The following is an 18,447-nucleotide window of genomic DNA, read 5'->3' as shown; positions in this document are numbered from 1 at the left end:
TCCACAAACAACTCTGAGAAAATGCTCATTAAGCACTCAGCAGAGCAGCAGTAAGCTACTGTGGCAGTAACTGTTGTATCGGTCACCATTCTTCCACTGCAGCCCTACATATAAAGCATAGACAGTGCTTCCTCTATCCAAACTAAACTTCAGAAAGCAGATACATTCACATTACCTAACTGCTATATGGCAGGAAAGTGCAAAAATGATAGGGACTTGTCACAAGGACATACGAGCAGAGAGTCAAATCTGGGATGATGTGAACCTCAAAATGATGACAGTATGAGATTATAATCAATAGAATAAAATTAAAATCCAGGAATTCATACTAATATAAATGAATAAATAAACTGGAGGCTACAGGAGTTCTTCCTTATAGAATCCTACATAATAAATGCAGAAGAAATGACAGAATTAGGAAATCACCATTTGACAACCATCGTTATAACCCTTTCAGGTAATCATAAACAGTGAGTTCTAAAACCAATGGGTGAAAGTATAATTTTTTAAAGGAACTTTGTGGGGTATACTATAAAATAACTGATATGAATCTTTCCAAAACATTAATATAATCCATGACAAATAAGATTAAAGAATTGTTCCAGATTAAGGGAGACAAAAAGACACTAACTAAGCACAATAGCTAATCATGGACTAGATCCTAATCTAAAAATAAGTTTTTTCTTTTGCTATAAAAGACACTAGTAGGGAAACTGGTAAAATATGTTTATAGATTACAGTATTGCATAAATGTCATTGATTTTGATAACTGCACAATAGTTTGTAAAAGTATGTCGTTTTTAGAAAATATACACTGAAATATTTAGATGTAAAGGGATAACATGTCTGCCACTCATTTTCAAATGCTTCAGAAAAAAATATAGCGTATGTGTATATATACACATATATACAAAGAAAATATCACAAAGTATATGTGATAAAACGTCAACATTTGAGGAAACTGGGTGAATGGTGTACAGGAAATCTTTGTACTATTTTTTCCACACTTTTCTGTAAGTCTAAAATTAAAATTATTTTAAAATAAAGTTAAAAAAACAAAATGCTATATGGCAAGAAAATAGAAAAAAAAATATGTTGTATTAACAAACAGATTAACTTAAAACTCTACAATCCCAGCTTCTAACTTCCACTCTATCACTAGAGACCTATATGATCATTAAAAACCTCTACACCGTCAGTCAGTTTACAGAATGACTTCTCTACATTCAGTCAAAATCCTAGTTTCCCTGGATGGCACTACATCCCTCAAAAGCCTCTCAAACGCGAAATGTTAATCCTCACACCATCCCCCCTTATCTGGAAACAAGAAGACAAAGAAAATGTTCTTGGATACAGCCAATGCTAGATCAAGAGCCTTTCTTGAAATTCACACTGTCTATACAGCCTGCCAGACTTTCTCTCATCCTGTTCTTAGTATTTACAAGGTCTAAATCATTCCCCAGTGAGTAAAACTTACAAGCCAGCCACCTACCTCCAGTATCATCTCCTCTACCTTAATTCCTACTATAATACAAGACAGCTAAACCAACTTAACACTTCAGCTATGAAACAGGAAGCAATAATATGCGAAGTTGAATGGTCTAGTAACTCCATCGGTTCTCTACTTCTCTGACCTGAGAGTCATCTAGAACTGCTTCTACTAGAAACTATTAGATTTCTACCTCTTAATTCCTGGTCACAACCTCCTGGCCTCTTTCACTCCCTTACTTCCACTAAGTCTATTCCTTGGGCCCCCCATTTGCTGCCACCTGGTTTACTTTCTATCCTACGTAGCCTGGACTATAAAGTGAAAAACTTGCATGACACTCACCCTCAATTTCCTAGTTCTCATATCCTCTGCCACAGCTACCCCACCGACACCCAATTTGGGATGAGCCTAACTGTCTACTATCTCCTGGTAGAAGGAGAGAAGCAAATCCCGTAACTGTATACACGGGCGCCAAGTACAAATTTAGTTTCCAATTCCAGCAGGGCCATCAGAACGAGTCATCACCATGGCAGGCGCTTCAGCTCCACCACTCTTCTAGCCCCCGCTTCCAACCATGGAACTCTCAGTCCAAATCTTTGCCTCCTACTTCTCAGAGGAAAACAGGATTTCAAGCAAAAACTCCTTCAGTTTCTCTCCCCTGGAGCTCTAAATTTAGCATACGGCTTCCATTTATATTCTTCACTCCTAAATGCCAGATAACTGTACAGAGAAGATCCTGCCTCCCAAAGGATTATTTGTTGGTTTTTTCTTTATGATATGTCTCTCCTTTCTTTTCTCCACTAACTTCTTTCTCTCTGCCCACATGTATACTTTATTCACACCATACTTAGAAAAAACCTGCCCCCAGCTAAAATTTAAATTTTTATCTTGTGCTTTTTGAACTATTTCCATCTCGTCCTTCTTTTCCTTCAATGACAAACATCCTAGAAGAAGAAAAAAAAAAATCTGTGCACTTCTAATTCCCATTTCCTACCCAATCCATTACCATCTGGCTTTCACTCAAACAGCTCTTAACTAAGAAAAATGACCTTCTTTCTAATTGTTAGATCCAAAAACCTATTCATCCTATCAAAAATCTTGAATACAGTCATCCCCAGATATCCTGGTATTTATTCCAGGACCCTCCATTCCCACCCTGCAGATACTGAAGGCCCAAAGGTGCTCAGATCCCTATATAATGTGGCATAGTACAGTCTGTCCTCCATATCCACAGATTTCAGAACCCAAGAATGCAGAGGGTATGGTGCATATTCAACACAGTTGAGTGTAGTTCTAACTGGTTTTTCTTTAGCTGCCAGCGAAGTATTCCCTCTGGTTTTCCTCCTACTTTTTTTTTTTTTTAAGATTTATTTTATTATTTATTTATTTAATTTATTTTTGGCTGCGTCAGGTCGTAGTTGCGGCACACAGGATCTTCGTTGCAGTGCGCGGGCTTCTCTCTAGTTGTGGCATGAGGGTTTTCTCTCTCTAGTGGCGTGCGGGCTCCAGAGCGTGTGGGCTCTGTAGTTTGTGGCACGCAGGCTCTCTAGTTGAGGCACGCAAGCTCAGTAGTTGTGGCGCGCAGGCTTAGTTGTCCCGCGGCATGGGGGATCTTAGTTCCCTGACCAGGAACCAAAACCGCGTCCCCTACATTGTAAGGAGGATTCTTTATACCACTGGACCACCAAGGAAGTCCCTGGTTTTCCTCCTACCTTTGACTATTCATTGTTTCTTTTGTAGGGGTCCTTACTTTCCTCTGCCAACTTTAAAGAGTCTTAGCAAAAACTGAATCCAGAGCTGTGGGTACTGCCTCTTACACAGAGAGTAGACTGAAGCTCCAGTCTGTGTCATTAATTAGTTTGATTTAGTTTCATTTGCAAGGGCATAAGGCAACTAATCCCATGTAATACTGTTAAAGTTACTATCACAAGCATTCATTTGTCATTTAAAAAATTGCTATAGTGTACTGTCTAGTTTGATTTCACATTCTTTTAGATAATCAAGTAGTTGCTAAATGAACAGAAGATAGTTTGATGCCAAAAAATCTAAATTTAAGTTATAGATATACCACCTCCTGTATAACCCTGACTGAGTCTTCGAGCCTCATCTTCTTTCTGCGATTCATTCATTTTCATTCAGTCAGCCGGTTATCAGTCGCTCAACCAAATGCCTAATACAGTATGGGTGCAGGAAATAGGTGCAAATCCCAACCCATCAGTCCCTAGAACTTCTAAATTCTAACAACTAGGAGTTCTGAGGCAAGGGCATAATACAGTACGACTAGAGCAGCAACAGGGGGAATAAAGAAAATAAAAGTTTGCATATTGTATCACAGGTAAACCAGGGAGCCAACACCAGCAAGGACCAGGCCTGAAATACCAACTTTCTTCAGAGTTAGTTTTGTCCTTTCCTCAGCAAACACAGAGACGCTAAGAACAGAATCCTCAAGCAAAACTAAATACAGTAATATCAATTACCAAGACATGCTGTTGTTGATTAGTCACCCAGGAAGCACAGAAAATGCCAAGATGCCATTGGCGGCAATAGTTAAAGGGTTCATCCATCAAAGTGTTACATGCCAAAGCAAACCCTCAAAAATTGGCTGATAAAAGTAAATACATAATCTGAATAATTTCATAATATCAAAAGCTAAATACACATACAAATACACACACACTCTCTCTCTCTCAAAAAGTTGACATTTATGTGCCCCTAAACTGATTTCTTTATTTCTGTATAAATACTTATTCTCATGTTACAATGACCACTATAATGCCATATTTCTAAAGGTACTTATCAATAAAAAAAAGAAAAAAAACACTGTTACACCAAGATTTTCCACAACACTTGACACGACTGACATTTTCTAGTAAAAATTTACACACACGTGAATTCATTACTGCATGGATTTGCACTAGGAGCAAAGATGCACAAGACAAAAATATGTTATAACTTGTGCCTCTGAAGAAACCAGAGCGAAAATACTATCCAGAGAGAAACTGGATAGGTGGTTCTTTATGGTACTCAAATTCCAACTGTCAGCAAACCCATCTCAGCACACATAATAAAACGAATTTACCAAATACTTTTGGAGGGGGAGAAACTCTGGTAAACTAAGTTTTTAACTTTACCTTTTGAAAGATTGGATTTTCCTTTAAAGAGAAGCCTTAAATGTTTTAGCATACTAAACATTGATAAAGGCGGACTTAAAAATATTTCATTATATACTACAGAAATTTTGCTTTTAATTAATAAGTCAGTGAAAAGCACTATGTAGGAATATATCATGTACCAATAAGCAAACTAACAAAATACTGGCACGAACAGTTCTGAGACTATCCTCAACCACCTACGTTGGACTAAGGATATGAAGCATACTGGTTAAGTACAAAGGCTTTGGAATCAACTTTTTAAGACTCAAATCTAGACTCCCGCACTTAACCAACTCTGTGACCTGCTTGGACCTCATTTTTATCATCTACAAAATGGAGTCTATTTTCTGACAGGGCTTTCACAAGGATTACAAAAAATAACACCTGTAAATACTTAGAATAATGCCTGACATAGTAAAGGCCCAATAAATGTTACTTTAAAAAAACAAAAAGACAGCTTTTCATACACTTAATTCTCACAATAGTTCTATGAGGGAAGTACCTATACTATCCTTACTTTATAGGTGAGGAAGCTATGGCAGAGAGAGGTTCAGTAATCAGCCCAAGGTTACAGTGCTTGTAAGTGAGAAGCCAAGATTTGAAACTACAGGCTCATCCTACACCATCCTTGCTCTTCATGTCTGGCATCGCCGTCAATAAAAGAAAGTTAACTATAATGAAAGTTCTGTTTCCCAGGATCTTCTAACTCAGCTGACATGTTTACAAGTAATAGAATAAAATTTGTCCTCCAAGCTTTGCTGCATAACCTTAAGCAGAACCTCCCTCAGGCAGTCTTCTGTAAAATGAGATGGTTGAAGAAAATGATCACTAACTACTTCCACAATATCTGGAAACAATTTATTTTCCTTTTTCCATAAGTAAACCAAATAACCTACTCATGGTTCACTATCTGGCAAATGCAAGTCACCAGTCAGATGAGGAATTATGTAAAACTACCAGAATTCATCTAAACAGGTTTCTCGGCACTATTCTAAAAGCAAAGTACATACCCTAATTATGGACATGCAGAATATCAACACTGTATGGGCTGGGCAACATATTGTTACTTTTACATAAGAGAACTCTGGAAAACCGTTCACTTTATAAATATATCAGTAACCGCATGGATACACTTGAAATCATTCAGAAACGGCATTCATTTACTTCTTCAGTAAGTAATTACAAGGCACTATATAATGGGCCCAGAACTACACTGTATACTATTATAAACAAGACAGACCTAAGCCCTACCTCCCATTGAGTCCACAAAATACAAACCATGGAAGAAGGACTATGATAGGGATGAGTGCACAGTGTTAAAAGAATACACTGAACTTGGTAAAAAAGGGAGGAAATGGAGACGGTGAGGGAAGGTTTTCTGGAGAAAAGAACATCTGAACAGATTTGAATAAAGAATAGAAATTCATCCTGGAGGAAGCAGAACGAAAAGAAAAGAGGGCAATCATATGTTCAAAAGCCAGAAGAGTCAGAAGGCAAGGGAGAGCATGGTCTGGAGTGGCGCCTGGAGAGGAGCAGGGAAAAGAGAACAAAAGTATTACAGTTCAAAACACCGCACGTGTGCAGGGCAGTAACAAAGTAAGCAAGGTGAGGTTAGCAGAGGCTCATGTTGTTCTCTAAGGTTACAAACAAAAACTTAAAAGGGTCTCAAGTGTTATTTCAAGCGTTAATCCTTCCCCTTGTGGGAAAATCACACAAAAAGTCATGCTGATATAAATGAATGCTCTACCCAAATGAGAACAAATGTTCTCTAAAAACTATTGCATTTCTTCAGTCTAACATCCAACAGGCTACAAGTCCTACGAGCCTCAAAATTAGTAAAGAAGTAAAACTATCCAGTTTATTTCCTTACTCTCAAAGCCTCTGCCAAATAGCACAATTTCTTTACATAATGTAACGGGTAAGTCTGGAGAAACATCACAGACAAACTAAACCACAGCACATTTCTAAACTTTTAAAATACTAAATCGCTGATATTCAAATCTTAAAAGTCAAAACCTTGAAATAATCTGATAGTAAATCTTAGACTACTTGCAGTATTTCCCAACTTGCACTTGGCATGTCTTTAACAAGAATTTTACCTACACCTTAATTCCAGCTAAGTGATCAAACTTTTGGAAGAAACCATAACAACAACATGGCATGAAAACAGAGGATGATTTATAACCAAGTGGTAGATAGGCGAGCCTTAATTACAAGGACCTTTTGAGTAAATTTACATTTAATAAGGTCAGCAGAATGTACTCCATAGTTATTTAAATTTACGTCAGGCCTACACATGTAGAATATGTATAAAATTCTAAAAAAATATATTATTAATACACATATAACCAGACAGTGTTTTAGCATGTAGGTGTGATATTAAGGAAAGAATAAAAAGAAAATAGTCTCTAAGTAGTCAATATAAAGCAGATGAGAAAAATCAAAGCAGTACCCACAACTCCACAGTCAATGAAGGTACTAAGCAGGACCACTGCACATGGCTTCATGGGTTCCTTACTGAACAACCCTATGGGGCCAATCATATATCACAAACAACCTGAGAGAGCCCAAGTCTCAGTAGCAAAAAAAAAAAAGAATTCTTATAAAAATGTGTGTGTGTGTGTGTGTGTGTGTGTGTGGAGAGGGAGAGGGAGAAGGGGAGAAGGAAGGAGGAGACAGACACAGACACTAAGCAACATACATTAAGCTGTAAGGTAATGCAAAACACGCACACAAACACACACACACACACACACACAATCTGAGAGAGCCCAAGTCTCAGTAGCAAAAAAAAAAAAGAATTCTTATAAAAATAAGAGAATAAAAATAACATAAGCAAGGTTTTGAGTCTATGGAATTGCTCTTGAGCTAGCACCACTCATTCAGTCATTCTTATCAAATACTTCCTAAGTGCCTACCATATGCCAGATACTGGAACATATAGCAGTGAACAAAACATACCTGTCCTCATGAAGCTTACACTCAGGGGAAAGAAGAAGGTAGGAATTAAACACATAACATACTTGAAAATATCAGGTGGTGATAAGTACTATAGAAAAAAATGAAGCAGGAAATGGGGCTAGGGAGTACTGTGAAGGGGGTATTGTGATTTTAAATGGCCTCAATGAGGTGACCACTCCAACAGAATGAAGATTCCATCAGACATGAGAAACTTGTCTTTGCTGTTCTCATCGGAAATTTTATACTCTAACTGGGGTCTCCACACCAATTCTAGTGATAGACCAAGTGCCTGCCTGATTACCAGGTACAAAAAGTAAGTGATGCAAAACAACCTTTACCACGTTCCTAAGGGTTTATTTCAAGACTGAGTGAAACAAAAATTTATCAGAAGCATCCTGCAACAGGCCCAAACTTAAGGCCTTTATGAGGTGCATTCCTCTTTCATCTACACCAGGGGTGGGCAAATTACAGCTAGCAGGCCAAATCCAGCCCACCATCTGTTTCTGTAAATGAAGTTTTATTAGAACACAGCCATGTTAACTTGTTTACATATTAAGTATGGATACTTTTGCACTAAAGCAGCAGATCTGGCACACAGCTGTGACACAGACCACATGACCTGGAAAGCCTAAAATATTTACTACCTGGTCCTTTACCAGAAAGTTTGCTGACCCCTGGTCTAGATCATCACCACCACCACTACCACCATCATAGTGAGATTCCTTTCAGGGCCCTCTTCACGAACACATGACCAGTGCAGTCACACGGAACCTTGCTGCAGGAAGGCCTCATGCTTGAGGTTTAATGCTCTATGGTCACCTTTAAATTCTTAATAATTTTATCTTTGAATCCAAGTTTTATAAGTGAACTCCAATGGGACAAAAGAGCATGTGCCAGGGACTTGGTGCCTCAGCTCACAGGCAGTCTGCCTCCCCAGGAAAGATTCTCAGTCAGCTGAACGCCCTGGCTCAGCTCAACTCACCACCTCATGACTAGGAGTACAGCAAGGTGGTAGCTATCCCCATCCCAGGCTGGCGTCACAATGATACATTCACGAGCAAAGCAGTATCTAGCAAGTCCTGGCATGGAGGCTGCAATCCCTTGCGGGTGCTGTGGGCTAAGACAGCAGGCCCGTCGGAAGTGGAGACTGGCTTTCCTCCCCAAGGCCAGGACCCCACGTTTTCACCTGGCAATGCACCTTGCAAGGTATGTAACCGGACTTGACTGCTTTCAACAAAACTTACAAACGAGAGTTCCATTCTTCTATCAAATCTAGTGTAAAATTGATTTCTTTGTTTTGTCCCATTCCACTGAGCCATCCCCCTTCACCTTGCTCTAGGCACACAGTTCTCTTATTTCTTAAACCAACAAGTTCATTTGCTCCACGGGCCCTTATCACACCTGAAATACTCATCAGCTAGAACATTTCCATCAAGTCTTGGCCTGAGTGTCACACCTGCAGAGTGGACAGAGTTCCCTAATAATCCTGATTCCAATCCACTGAGGAGTCAAACCCACTGGTGTGGCATACCATCTCCAAAGAGGCCACCATCAATTTTTTGCCTCCATGTATGTGCACTGCCTCTCCTTCATTGGGAAATGGAGTTTATTTCCCCTCCTTATGAACCTGGGCTGGATTTATGGCTGCTTTAACCAACAGAATGCAGCAGAAATGACATTCTGGAGTTCTAAGCTGAAGCCTTAAGAGGAATGGCAGCTTCCTCTTCCTTCTGTGATGTGAAAGGCCAAGGTCACACTGAGAGGGCACATGAAGAGGACACACAGAGGAGAACTGAAATGATCAACATTCAACAGTACCAGCTGAGCTTCCAGTCAACAGTCATCAACAGCTGCTAGCGAAGGGAATGAGTCATCTTGGAGGTTCCAACCCAATCAAGCCCCCAAATGGTTGGAGCCCCAGCTAACATCACATGGAACAGAAGGACCGCTCTGCTGATCAGAGCCAAACCAAGGAATCTTGAAACATAATAAAATGCTTGTGTTTTGAGTAGTTTGTTACAAAGCAATATAAAACTAAAACACCAAGATTTGAATACCAGATCCATCACACCTAGATCCACACACATGCCTGTACATATTTAACCTCTTTATGTCTCATTTTTTTCATCTGCAAAATGAAGATCATAACATTATTTATTTCACAGAATTGTTCTAAGGAATAAATATGCTCATGTGTGTAAAGCACATAGCAGAGTTCTCAGCATATTCCTGACATAATGCAAGAAGATATTATTATTCTATTATTGCTATTTTATTATTGATAAAATGTATTATTTATACCATCATCCTGCTTTACCTTCTTTAAACCATCTATTACTATCTGAAATTATGCTCACTTATTTATCTGCCTCCCCTCCACCAAAGTATGAGCCATGAGACGAGAACTTAACTGTCTTGTTCACCAGCACCTAAAACAGAATTTGACTGACAGAGATACTTTATAAATTAATATTGAATAAATGAGTTATAGGACCTCAGTTTCACAGTTAATCAATAATGATATCTAAAAACTGCTCCCATACCTTATCTTAAGTATAAATCTGACAAGAGACATTCAAAACACAAGATACACACATAAACTATCTATAATATGTTATTTTCAGGATATAATTCCAATGCATTTACTTGTTACTGCACAAATATTACACCATTATTGGATCATGTACTGCTCAAATATGCCTAAGTGATGGCTAGCATCTGACTCAGCACCGTTCAGGTGTTCTAAAGTAGCTTACTCGTTTGTATATTTTTTTTTAAATGAACTGTACTCAATCAAACTAATGACACACTCTCAGTTACTATTGCTACATGCACAGAAACAGCCAGAGAAACTTCCACCTGGGGTCCATTCAAAACCAAATTACCCTGGCAACACAAATTAACATAATACTAATCTTCAAGCTATGGAAACTTGGTTTTAAACACATCTGAGAGTGAATTTCCTCAGTTACAGTATTTTAAAAGTTTAAAATCTATATTAAAGATGAAATAAAAATCAGACATTCACAGAACCCTGAAGCACCTCTGAGGAAAAGCAGCAGTCTAGAAGGTACACAAAGATACACAAAAACACAATTCAGTATAACAAGTTCTCTAATACCGTGATTCTCAACTTTTCCTCTGCCATGATGTAGAGATGACAGATGCAAGAAACTCATCCTGCCTCCCTCTTCCAATTATAATTTCGTAGGAGTTTTTACATCTAGGAACAGGATTTCATAAGGCAAACAAACCACAGGGGTGTGGTACAGAACTTTAGATGAGAAATAAACACATGTAAAGTCAGGGAAGTAAGTAAGAGAGAAGACATTATGGGTGAAGGTAATAGTAAGTATGTCCTGCTGAACTCCATCAGTGCATAAAAATTAAGGCGGGCAGGGGGGCGGGGAGGAGGGGGGCGGGATTGCTAAGATGTGGCATTGTATAGGTATGGAAAGGTCCATTCAAGGAACTTGTATGTTAAGAACAGAAATTTATACTTCAAAATCCAATAAGCCTGGGCTTCCCTGGTGGCGCAGTGGTTAAGAATCTGCCTGCCAATGCAGGAGACACGGGTTCAAGCCCTGGTCCGGGAAGATCCCACATGCCTCGGAGCAACTAAGCCTGTGAGCCACAACTACTGAGCCCGTGTGCCACAACTACTGAAGCCCGTGCACCTAGAGCCCATGCTCTGCAACAAAAGAAGCCACCGCAATGAGAGGCCCGCGCACTACAACGAAGAGTAGCCTCCGCTCACCACAACTAGAGAAAGCCCGTGCGCAGCAACAAAGACCCAACACAGCCAAAAATAAATTTATTAAAAAAGAAAAAAAAATCCAATAAGCCCACCAGAATGGCTAAAATTAAAAAGTCTGAAACACCAAACTTTTGGCAAGGTGGTGAGGCAGCCAAAGCTTCCATACATTGTTGGTCTAAGTGTAAAATGGTACACTTGGAAATGGTACACAGACTTGGAAAAAAGTCTGGTGGTTTCTCATAAAATTAAGCATACGCCTACCCTATTACCCAGTAATTCCACCAAAGAGAAATGAAGACGTACGCCTACAAAAAGATATGCACAAGAATATTCCTAACCACTTTGTCCGTAATAGCCGAAAACCGGAAACAACCCAAATGTCTATCAACAGAGCAATGGATAAACAAACTGTCCTATATTTGTACAATTTATACAATGAAATACTATTCAACAATAAAAAGGGATGCACTACTGATACACACAATAACAGGATCAATCTCCTAAACTTCTTGCAGAGTGAAAGAAGCTTTGTAGACTATATGCTGTATGATTCTAGAATAGGCAAAGCTCATTCGAAGTGAAAAACAAAAACAAAAACAAAACAGTATAACGATCACCTGGTGGGTAGGAATGAACAGGGAAGGGTCATGAGTGAACTTTCTAGGGTGACAGTAACGTTCTATCCCGGTGGTCAGGAAACTTTCTCTGTAAAGGGCAGAATAGCAAACATTTCAGGCTTTCTGGGCTCTGCCTCAAATACCCAATTCTGCCACTGTAAATGAATGGCATGGCTGTGCTACCATAAGACTTTATTTACAAAACAAGAGTTAGAATGTAGTTTGTTGATCCCTGCACTATATTTCAAAAGTGGTTTGGGTTACACAGATGTATGTACTTGTCAAAACTCATCTAATTGGCCATGGAAGATTTGTTCATTTCACTATATGTCAATTTTATCCTAAAGGAAAAAAAACATAAAGAAATATTGAACTCTAGGCTAATGATAAGCATGTGGTTTGCAGTGAGGTACACTGATATCTGCAACTTATTCTGAAAGCTCAAAAAATAAGATGGATTGACAGATATACGATAACACAAATGCAACAAAATGTTGGGAATTGTAGACCCTACAACTGGTATATGGTATATGGAAGTTAACTGTGCAATTCTTTCAACTTTTGTATATATTTGAAAGTTTTTTGTTTTGTTTTGTTTTTGGCTACGTTGTGCGGCTTGTGGGATCTTAATTCCCAGACCAGGGATCGAACCCGTGCTCCCTGTGGTGGAAGTGCAGAGTCCTAACCACTGGACCACCAGTGAATTCCCCAAAAGTTTTAATGTTAAAGGGGGGGGGGATATTCAGTAAGAGGCCACTGAACATTTTTAAGCAAAGAAATGAAAATCAAATTTATATTCTACAAATACATTTTATGCAGTGCAAACAATACGCAGAAGGATGGTCAGATGAAGGAAGAAAGCACTAAGCAAGCTATAACAATAGTCCATGCCATAGAAAGTATCAACATTTGAGGAGTAAGTACAAAGTGAGTTCATGCAGAGAAGGAAAAGTCAGGGGAGTAAAGAGCAGAAAGCTCCTTCATTTCAGGAATGAGGAAGGAGTTTCAAGGAGAAAGTTCACAATGTCAACATAAAGGAACTTAAGCAAGAAGAGAACTGAAAAGTACCTATTAGATTAAGCAACGGGACCCTGATGATGTAAAAGAGGTGTGGTAAGAATGTAAACCAGATAAAGGATATTGATAAGTTCAAAGGAAACAAGCAAGTGATGATCAAAGGAATCTAGCTGGGCAAAGAGAGGAAGGGAAAACTAGAGAGCAACGTAAAGTAAAAGACTGAAATACTTCTTTAAAATGGAAAACAAAAGTCAACGACTGCACCTAAAAATCACCATATATTATCTCATCCAGAAAATGTACTCTCTTGGGTAAGGCAGCCTGCTATGGGCCTGAGTGTCCCTGCACATTCTTGCTGAGTGTGAAAGAAGGTCAAGGTTACCACAGCACTTAACTGCCTCTCAGGGAGAGGTGAACTAGCTTGTTTGTTCTTTGCTACAATGTTTGCAGCTTGCTAAAAAAAAAAAAAAAACAAAACGGCTAGACCCTGGGTCCTGAGTTCCTTAGCCTTGATCCACTCTGTGCTTCCATCTAGACCCATCACCCTCATGGGACCTGGTTACAAGGAAAACCAGCACAAATATGCTGATGTTCATGAGTCTGCAGGGCTGTGAGTAATAACGTCATTTGTTTCTGACCTGGGAGTCTCCTGTTTTTCTGCCAGCAACCATGAAACATTAACAGACTATCAGCTTGTAAACATGGTAAAATCAGATCTTAAGACTTTTCACTGCTCTTGACATGGGACAACAAAGAACTAGTTGATATTCACGTTGCTAAATAAAACAAGAGACAAAAACACAGTCACCAGCAAAAACGGAAATATATACACTATTTTATAGTTTATTTACCTTACATTATTCATAATATTTATCATGTACCAGTCTCTACACTATATTTTTTACTTATACTACATTATATAATTCTCATAATAATCCTAATGAGGTAGGTACTAATATGAGGAAACTGAGGCTTCAAGATGCTAGGTAACTAAGCCAAGGGCTCACAAATTGTCATCAGCACAACCTAAATATAAGCCCAGATAACTTTAAAAGATGTGAGGGTTTTTGTTAACTATTAATAGTCAACCTCCTTCCCAGCTGATTTATCAAGGCCAACTCTAATTCATATATAAGAGCAAAGTATCTATATCATCACAGTATGGATAGTTCATTATTTTTATAGAAAACTAACATTTTGGAAATGTTAATATAATCAAAGTTTTCTCTAAAAATCTGTGGTCAAGGTTTAGGAAGAGCTAGGTTAAACAAATCCAAATCACTGTCTTTACGGCAGAAGCTCTCATGGTTTAAATATGCAAATGTACGTCTTTATATGCTAATATATATTATAAATCTTCTAAGACCATCTATTATCATCATTCTGAATGATACAGTTTGGGAAACTACCGCTACAATCCACAGTGCCAATTTAACTTATACACAGAATACCTCTGAAAGCTTAGTAGTCAGCTTGGTGGTTCACATACACAAATCCTTTAAAATGGAGAACATCAAAGTTAGAATGTGGCATAACAGCTCCAAGCCAAGTCACCTACTTCATAGTTTGGCAACACTGCCCATTTCCTACCAGACAAAATTGAATTTCCCACCAGACAAAATTGAATTTCCCATAACACAATGGAACTACCTGGCTTTTTCTGAAATTAGAAGGGTAACAAGTCAAGGCTTTTTGTATTTGTAGCTCTGTACATTGTTATCACTTAACAAAATTTGGACACTTTTAACAATGGAGGAGAGATCACAGAAAAAGTAGTTTCCACATAAAGCTTGTGAATTGGTTAATGGTAGTAAGTCATTCTGATGGTCCTAGGCATCACCGTTAACTTACCAATACGGAAAGCTAAAATTTAACTCTATGAATAAGTGGAAAATTAATATCATATACCATTTCACTGCCAAGCATGTTTTCCTATCTCCTACTTAGTCAGCTCTAAACATTCAACAACTGAACCTGTTTATTGCTCCATTGTTATTAACCATTCCAGAGTTTTTTAAAAAAACCAAAACTGAGCTAAAGTCAGCCACACAGCAGTTGTGTTCATTATACAAGCCAGAGCTGTAAGCTGTAGATTGGTCCCTAGCTTACTGCAAACCAACTCAGATGCCTTTTTTTTCCTTTTGCCCTCTGCTCTGAAGGAAGTCCTTCACCCATTCAAAGTCTATGTAGGACACATCTCCAGTAGTTTGGGGTGGGGGGGGGGCATATACCTAGGTAAAGTTACTCATCAGGCCATTCTCAAGAAAACCAAGAGTTATTCTAGACAGATGAAATTACCATGTAATTACACAGGAATTGGAATCAAAATCTGAATGTAAACTGTACTAAGATTTTCAAACACTTCACCTTACAAGGAAAACAAATTGATGTCCTACCTACTTTAAGCAAGAAGTATCTTTGGAAGGACAGATTTTTGCCCTCTGCTCTGAAGGAATGCCTCCACCCATCCGAAGTCTCTGTGGGACACATCTCCAGTTTGGGGGGGGGGGGGGGAAGGCAATAAAATATGATACTGTCGGGACTTCCCTGGTGGCGCAGTGGTTAAGAATCTGCCTGCCAATGCAGGGGACAAGGGTTCGAGCCCTGGTCCGGGAAGATCCCACATGCTGCGGAGCAACTAAGCCGGTGCGCCACAGCTACTGAGCCCACGCTTTAGAGCCGGTGAGCCACAACTACTGAAGCCCACGCGCCTAGAGCCCACGCTCTGCAACAAGAGAAGCCACTGCAATGAGAAGCCCGCGCACCGCAACAAAGAACCCCGCTCGCCGCAACTAGAGAAAGCCTGCATGCAGGAACGAAGACCCAACACAGCCAAAAATAAATAAATAAATTTATTAAAAAAAGAAGAAAAAAATGATACTGTCCACTTATTTTGAAAGGAGTTGTAGAGAAAAAGAAAATATCTTAACGCTGACAGCAATTTCCAACTTTTTGGTGTTAGGAATTCTTAAAAGTAATAATCATAACTACTGAAAGCAAATGTGACACTATAATAAATTACTTTAAGGCACAAATACATCAATTAAAAATGTTTTGAGCAGTGATTTGTATACGTGAACATGGTGGATTCTGATAAGCAAAACCCCCAAAGAGAAAGAATTCGAATCAGTTAACACCATTAAGGGAAACAAATAGCAACAGGAAAGAAAACAGATTAGAGAAAAGAAATCCCACTGGTAAATGCAATAGGTATTCAATATTTACCTATTGCATTTTATTTTTACTAACATCTGCAAAAATAGGAATGCCTTAAAAAAAAAAAAACCACCAAATGTGTATACACTAACAACTTGAAAAATGCCTTCCCAAACTGGCAGCAACATTTTCCAAATCATTCCAAAAATACTGATAAATTTTCACAGAATTCAGAATATACATCATTTGGAGATTTTACCGGATGTAAACCAGATGAAGTGGAAGCCTCCTGAGCTTTTATCTTAAAAAAAAATGCAAAATTACATACACTGGGATTTCATCTTTCAGTAGCCTTTGCATTTGTCAAGATACACTTAACAGAAATTCTTTACTTCACAACTAAGTCTCTCCTGTGCAAATAGATCTGAAACATGAAATCTGCACTAACATATCTATATTTGTAAATTTCACAAACAGTACTATTAATTGCATCATCGGTGCTCCATATTAACGTTTTTCTCCTCTCCCTCAGTAAATAGGTTTAACTAAATTTCCACCTCAAAGTTTACAGAATAACATGCTACCTAGCTGCAACGAAACAGTCAACTACTGCTGAGTCCATTTTTTAAATAAGGTTTACGTAGGAATCTCCAATGACGCCACCAGAATTAAAATCAGAGAAAAAAAAATTTGAAAATTTGACACGGAAAACATAGAGGGGCACTTTTCACTCATTACAACATACAAAGGTTTATACGGTTAAGCTGGAAAACCTTGTATTTAAAGAAAAATTTTCAAACAAGATTAGCATTTTTTTAGTAAAACTTCCTGTTTCCCCTCCTACCAAAAAAAAAAAGTAATAGAAAACAGAATGCAATCACTTTTAATTCTAACAAAACAGAAAAGGACAAAATGACAAGGTTAACTAGAATTGAGAAACAAGTTCAGCCCCACGACTATTCTCTACAGCTGCACGATTTTTAAGCCCACAATTTTTTTTTTTTACCAAATCCACTTCCCACCCTACGTAGGGCTTACACCTGCCTCCTCCTCACCCACTCCATCTATGACGGCGACCACCGTTCCCAGCAGGTATGTGAATTCATTTCCAGTGTACAATCCACAGGAATATCTCTGAAGTGACTGGGTCAGGGCAGAACGAAATGATCGAGAAAGTGAGACATAAAACAGATACAAGTTTTAAAGGGAGGGGTAGGGGTGTCTAACAGCGGAGGGATGGGGACCTCGAAGGAGACTGGGGTCTGGAAAGAAAGGTCTCAAAGGAGCCATAGGCAGGCTCCACCCGAGAGGTGTGAAGGAAGCAAGGTCCTGCCAGAAAAGGCAAAAAATAAATTAGCCAGCACGTCCACTCCGCGAATAACCCGAGGAAAGGGACTCGGGGGCCACGGCGGGGGGCAATCCCGGGGTCCTCGGCGGCGCAGGAGGCCCGGGCTGGGGCCAGAAACTCACCACCTGGTAGCGGCCAGTCCCCGGCTGGTGGTGATCCATCCTGCCCGGCTCGGGATCCGGTTTCCGAGCGGGCGAGTGCCCTCGGCGCTCAGCCCCCTCGGTCACCCGGGTCGACGACGTCGTCGCCGCAGCGACCCTTCCGCCTCTGTTTCTGCCGCCGCGGTCGCCCAGCCGGACCACCTCACTTCCCGTCACGGCCGCAGAAGCCGCCGAAACCTCCGCGTCGGCCGCAGCTCTGGGCCGAAGCTCCGGGGCGCCGCGCGCGCTACTGAGCATGCTCGGGATGGTCGCGCATGCTCGCTGGGTCCTCCGCCGTCCCATCCGCGTCGCGAGTTGTGGGGGGGGCGGTTTAGCTGGGTGGGAGGAGGTGGAAAAGTCAGGCAAGTCCCAGGGAGCAATCTAGGTTGTCAGCCTGTCCAGAGTGGGCAGTGGCAAAAGGATCAGGGGAAAAAATATCACCGTCCTTGATTGGTCTTTCCGTTTGGACGGGTTTCGCGCAGGCACAGTCACAGCGCACAGACACAGATGTCGAGGAGAGCGGGGACGCATTCCTAGAACACCTGAGGACAAGTCACCCTGTTTCCCAACACTTCCTCGTATTACTCACCCAGGCTAGGACAAGGCACAGAGATCCGTCTCTAGGACCTTCCTAAAACTCTTATTCAGAATCATTAGTGAGCTAAGGGATGTCTTGTTAGCTTGCTTTGTTTGTCCCCTTCTTGGTAGTAAGAGATTTAAGAATCCAACAGGGACTCTTCAGCCATACTCATGTATCTCGCCAAGGGAAGACGCCTCTCGCCTCTAGAGCACTAGGTTGCTGGAAGGATG

General features: G+C 39.9%; 1 protein-coding gene across 1 annotated transcript in view; it reads right to left on the bottom strand.

The window, feature by feature from the left end:
• NDFIP2 (Nedd4 family interacting protein 2) overlaps positions 1-18,016 on the bottom strand; it is a 59,976-nt gene extending 41,960 nt beyond the window's left edge. The window contains exon 1 of the mRNA XM_068526885.1: positions 17,620-18,016. Coding sequence (XP_068382986.1) covers positions 17,620-17,940 — 321 coding nt within the window. The 5' untranslated portion in view covers positions 17,941-18,016. The remainder of the gene's footprint in view (positions 1-17,619) is intronic.
• Between the last annotated feature and the right edge of the window lie 431 nt (positions 18,017-18,447).

This window comes from Eschrichtius robustus, chromosome 18 (assembly GCF_028021215.1).
Source record: "Eschrichtius robustus isolate mEscRob2 chromosome 18, mEscRob2.pri, whole genome shotgun sequence".
NCBI classification, from domain to species: domain Eukaryota; kingdom Metazoa; phylum Chordata; class Mammalia; order Artiodactyla; family Eschrichtiidae; genus Eschrichtius; species Eschrichtius robustus.
This window is presented reverse-complemented; position numbering and strand designations above follow the sequence as displayed.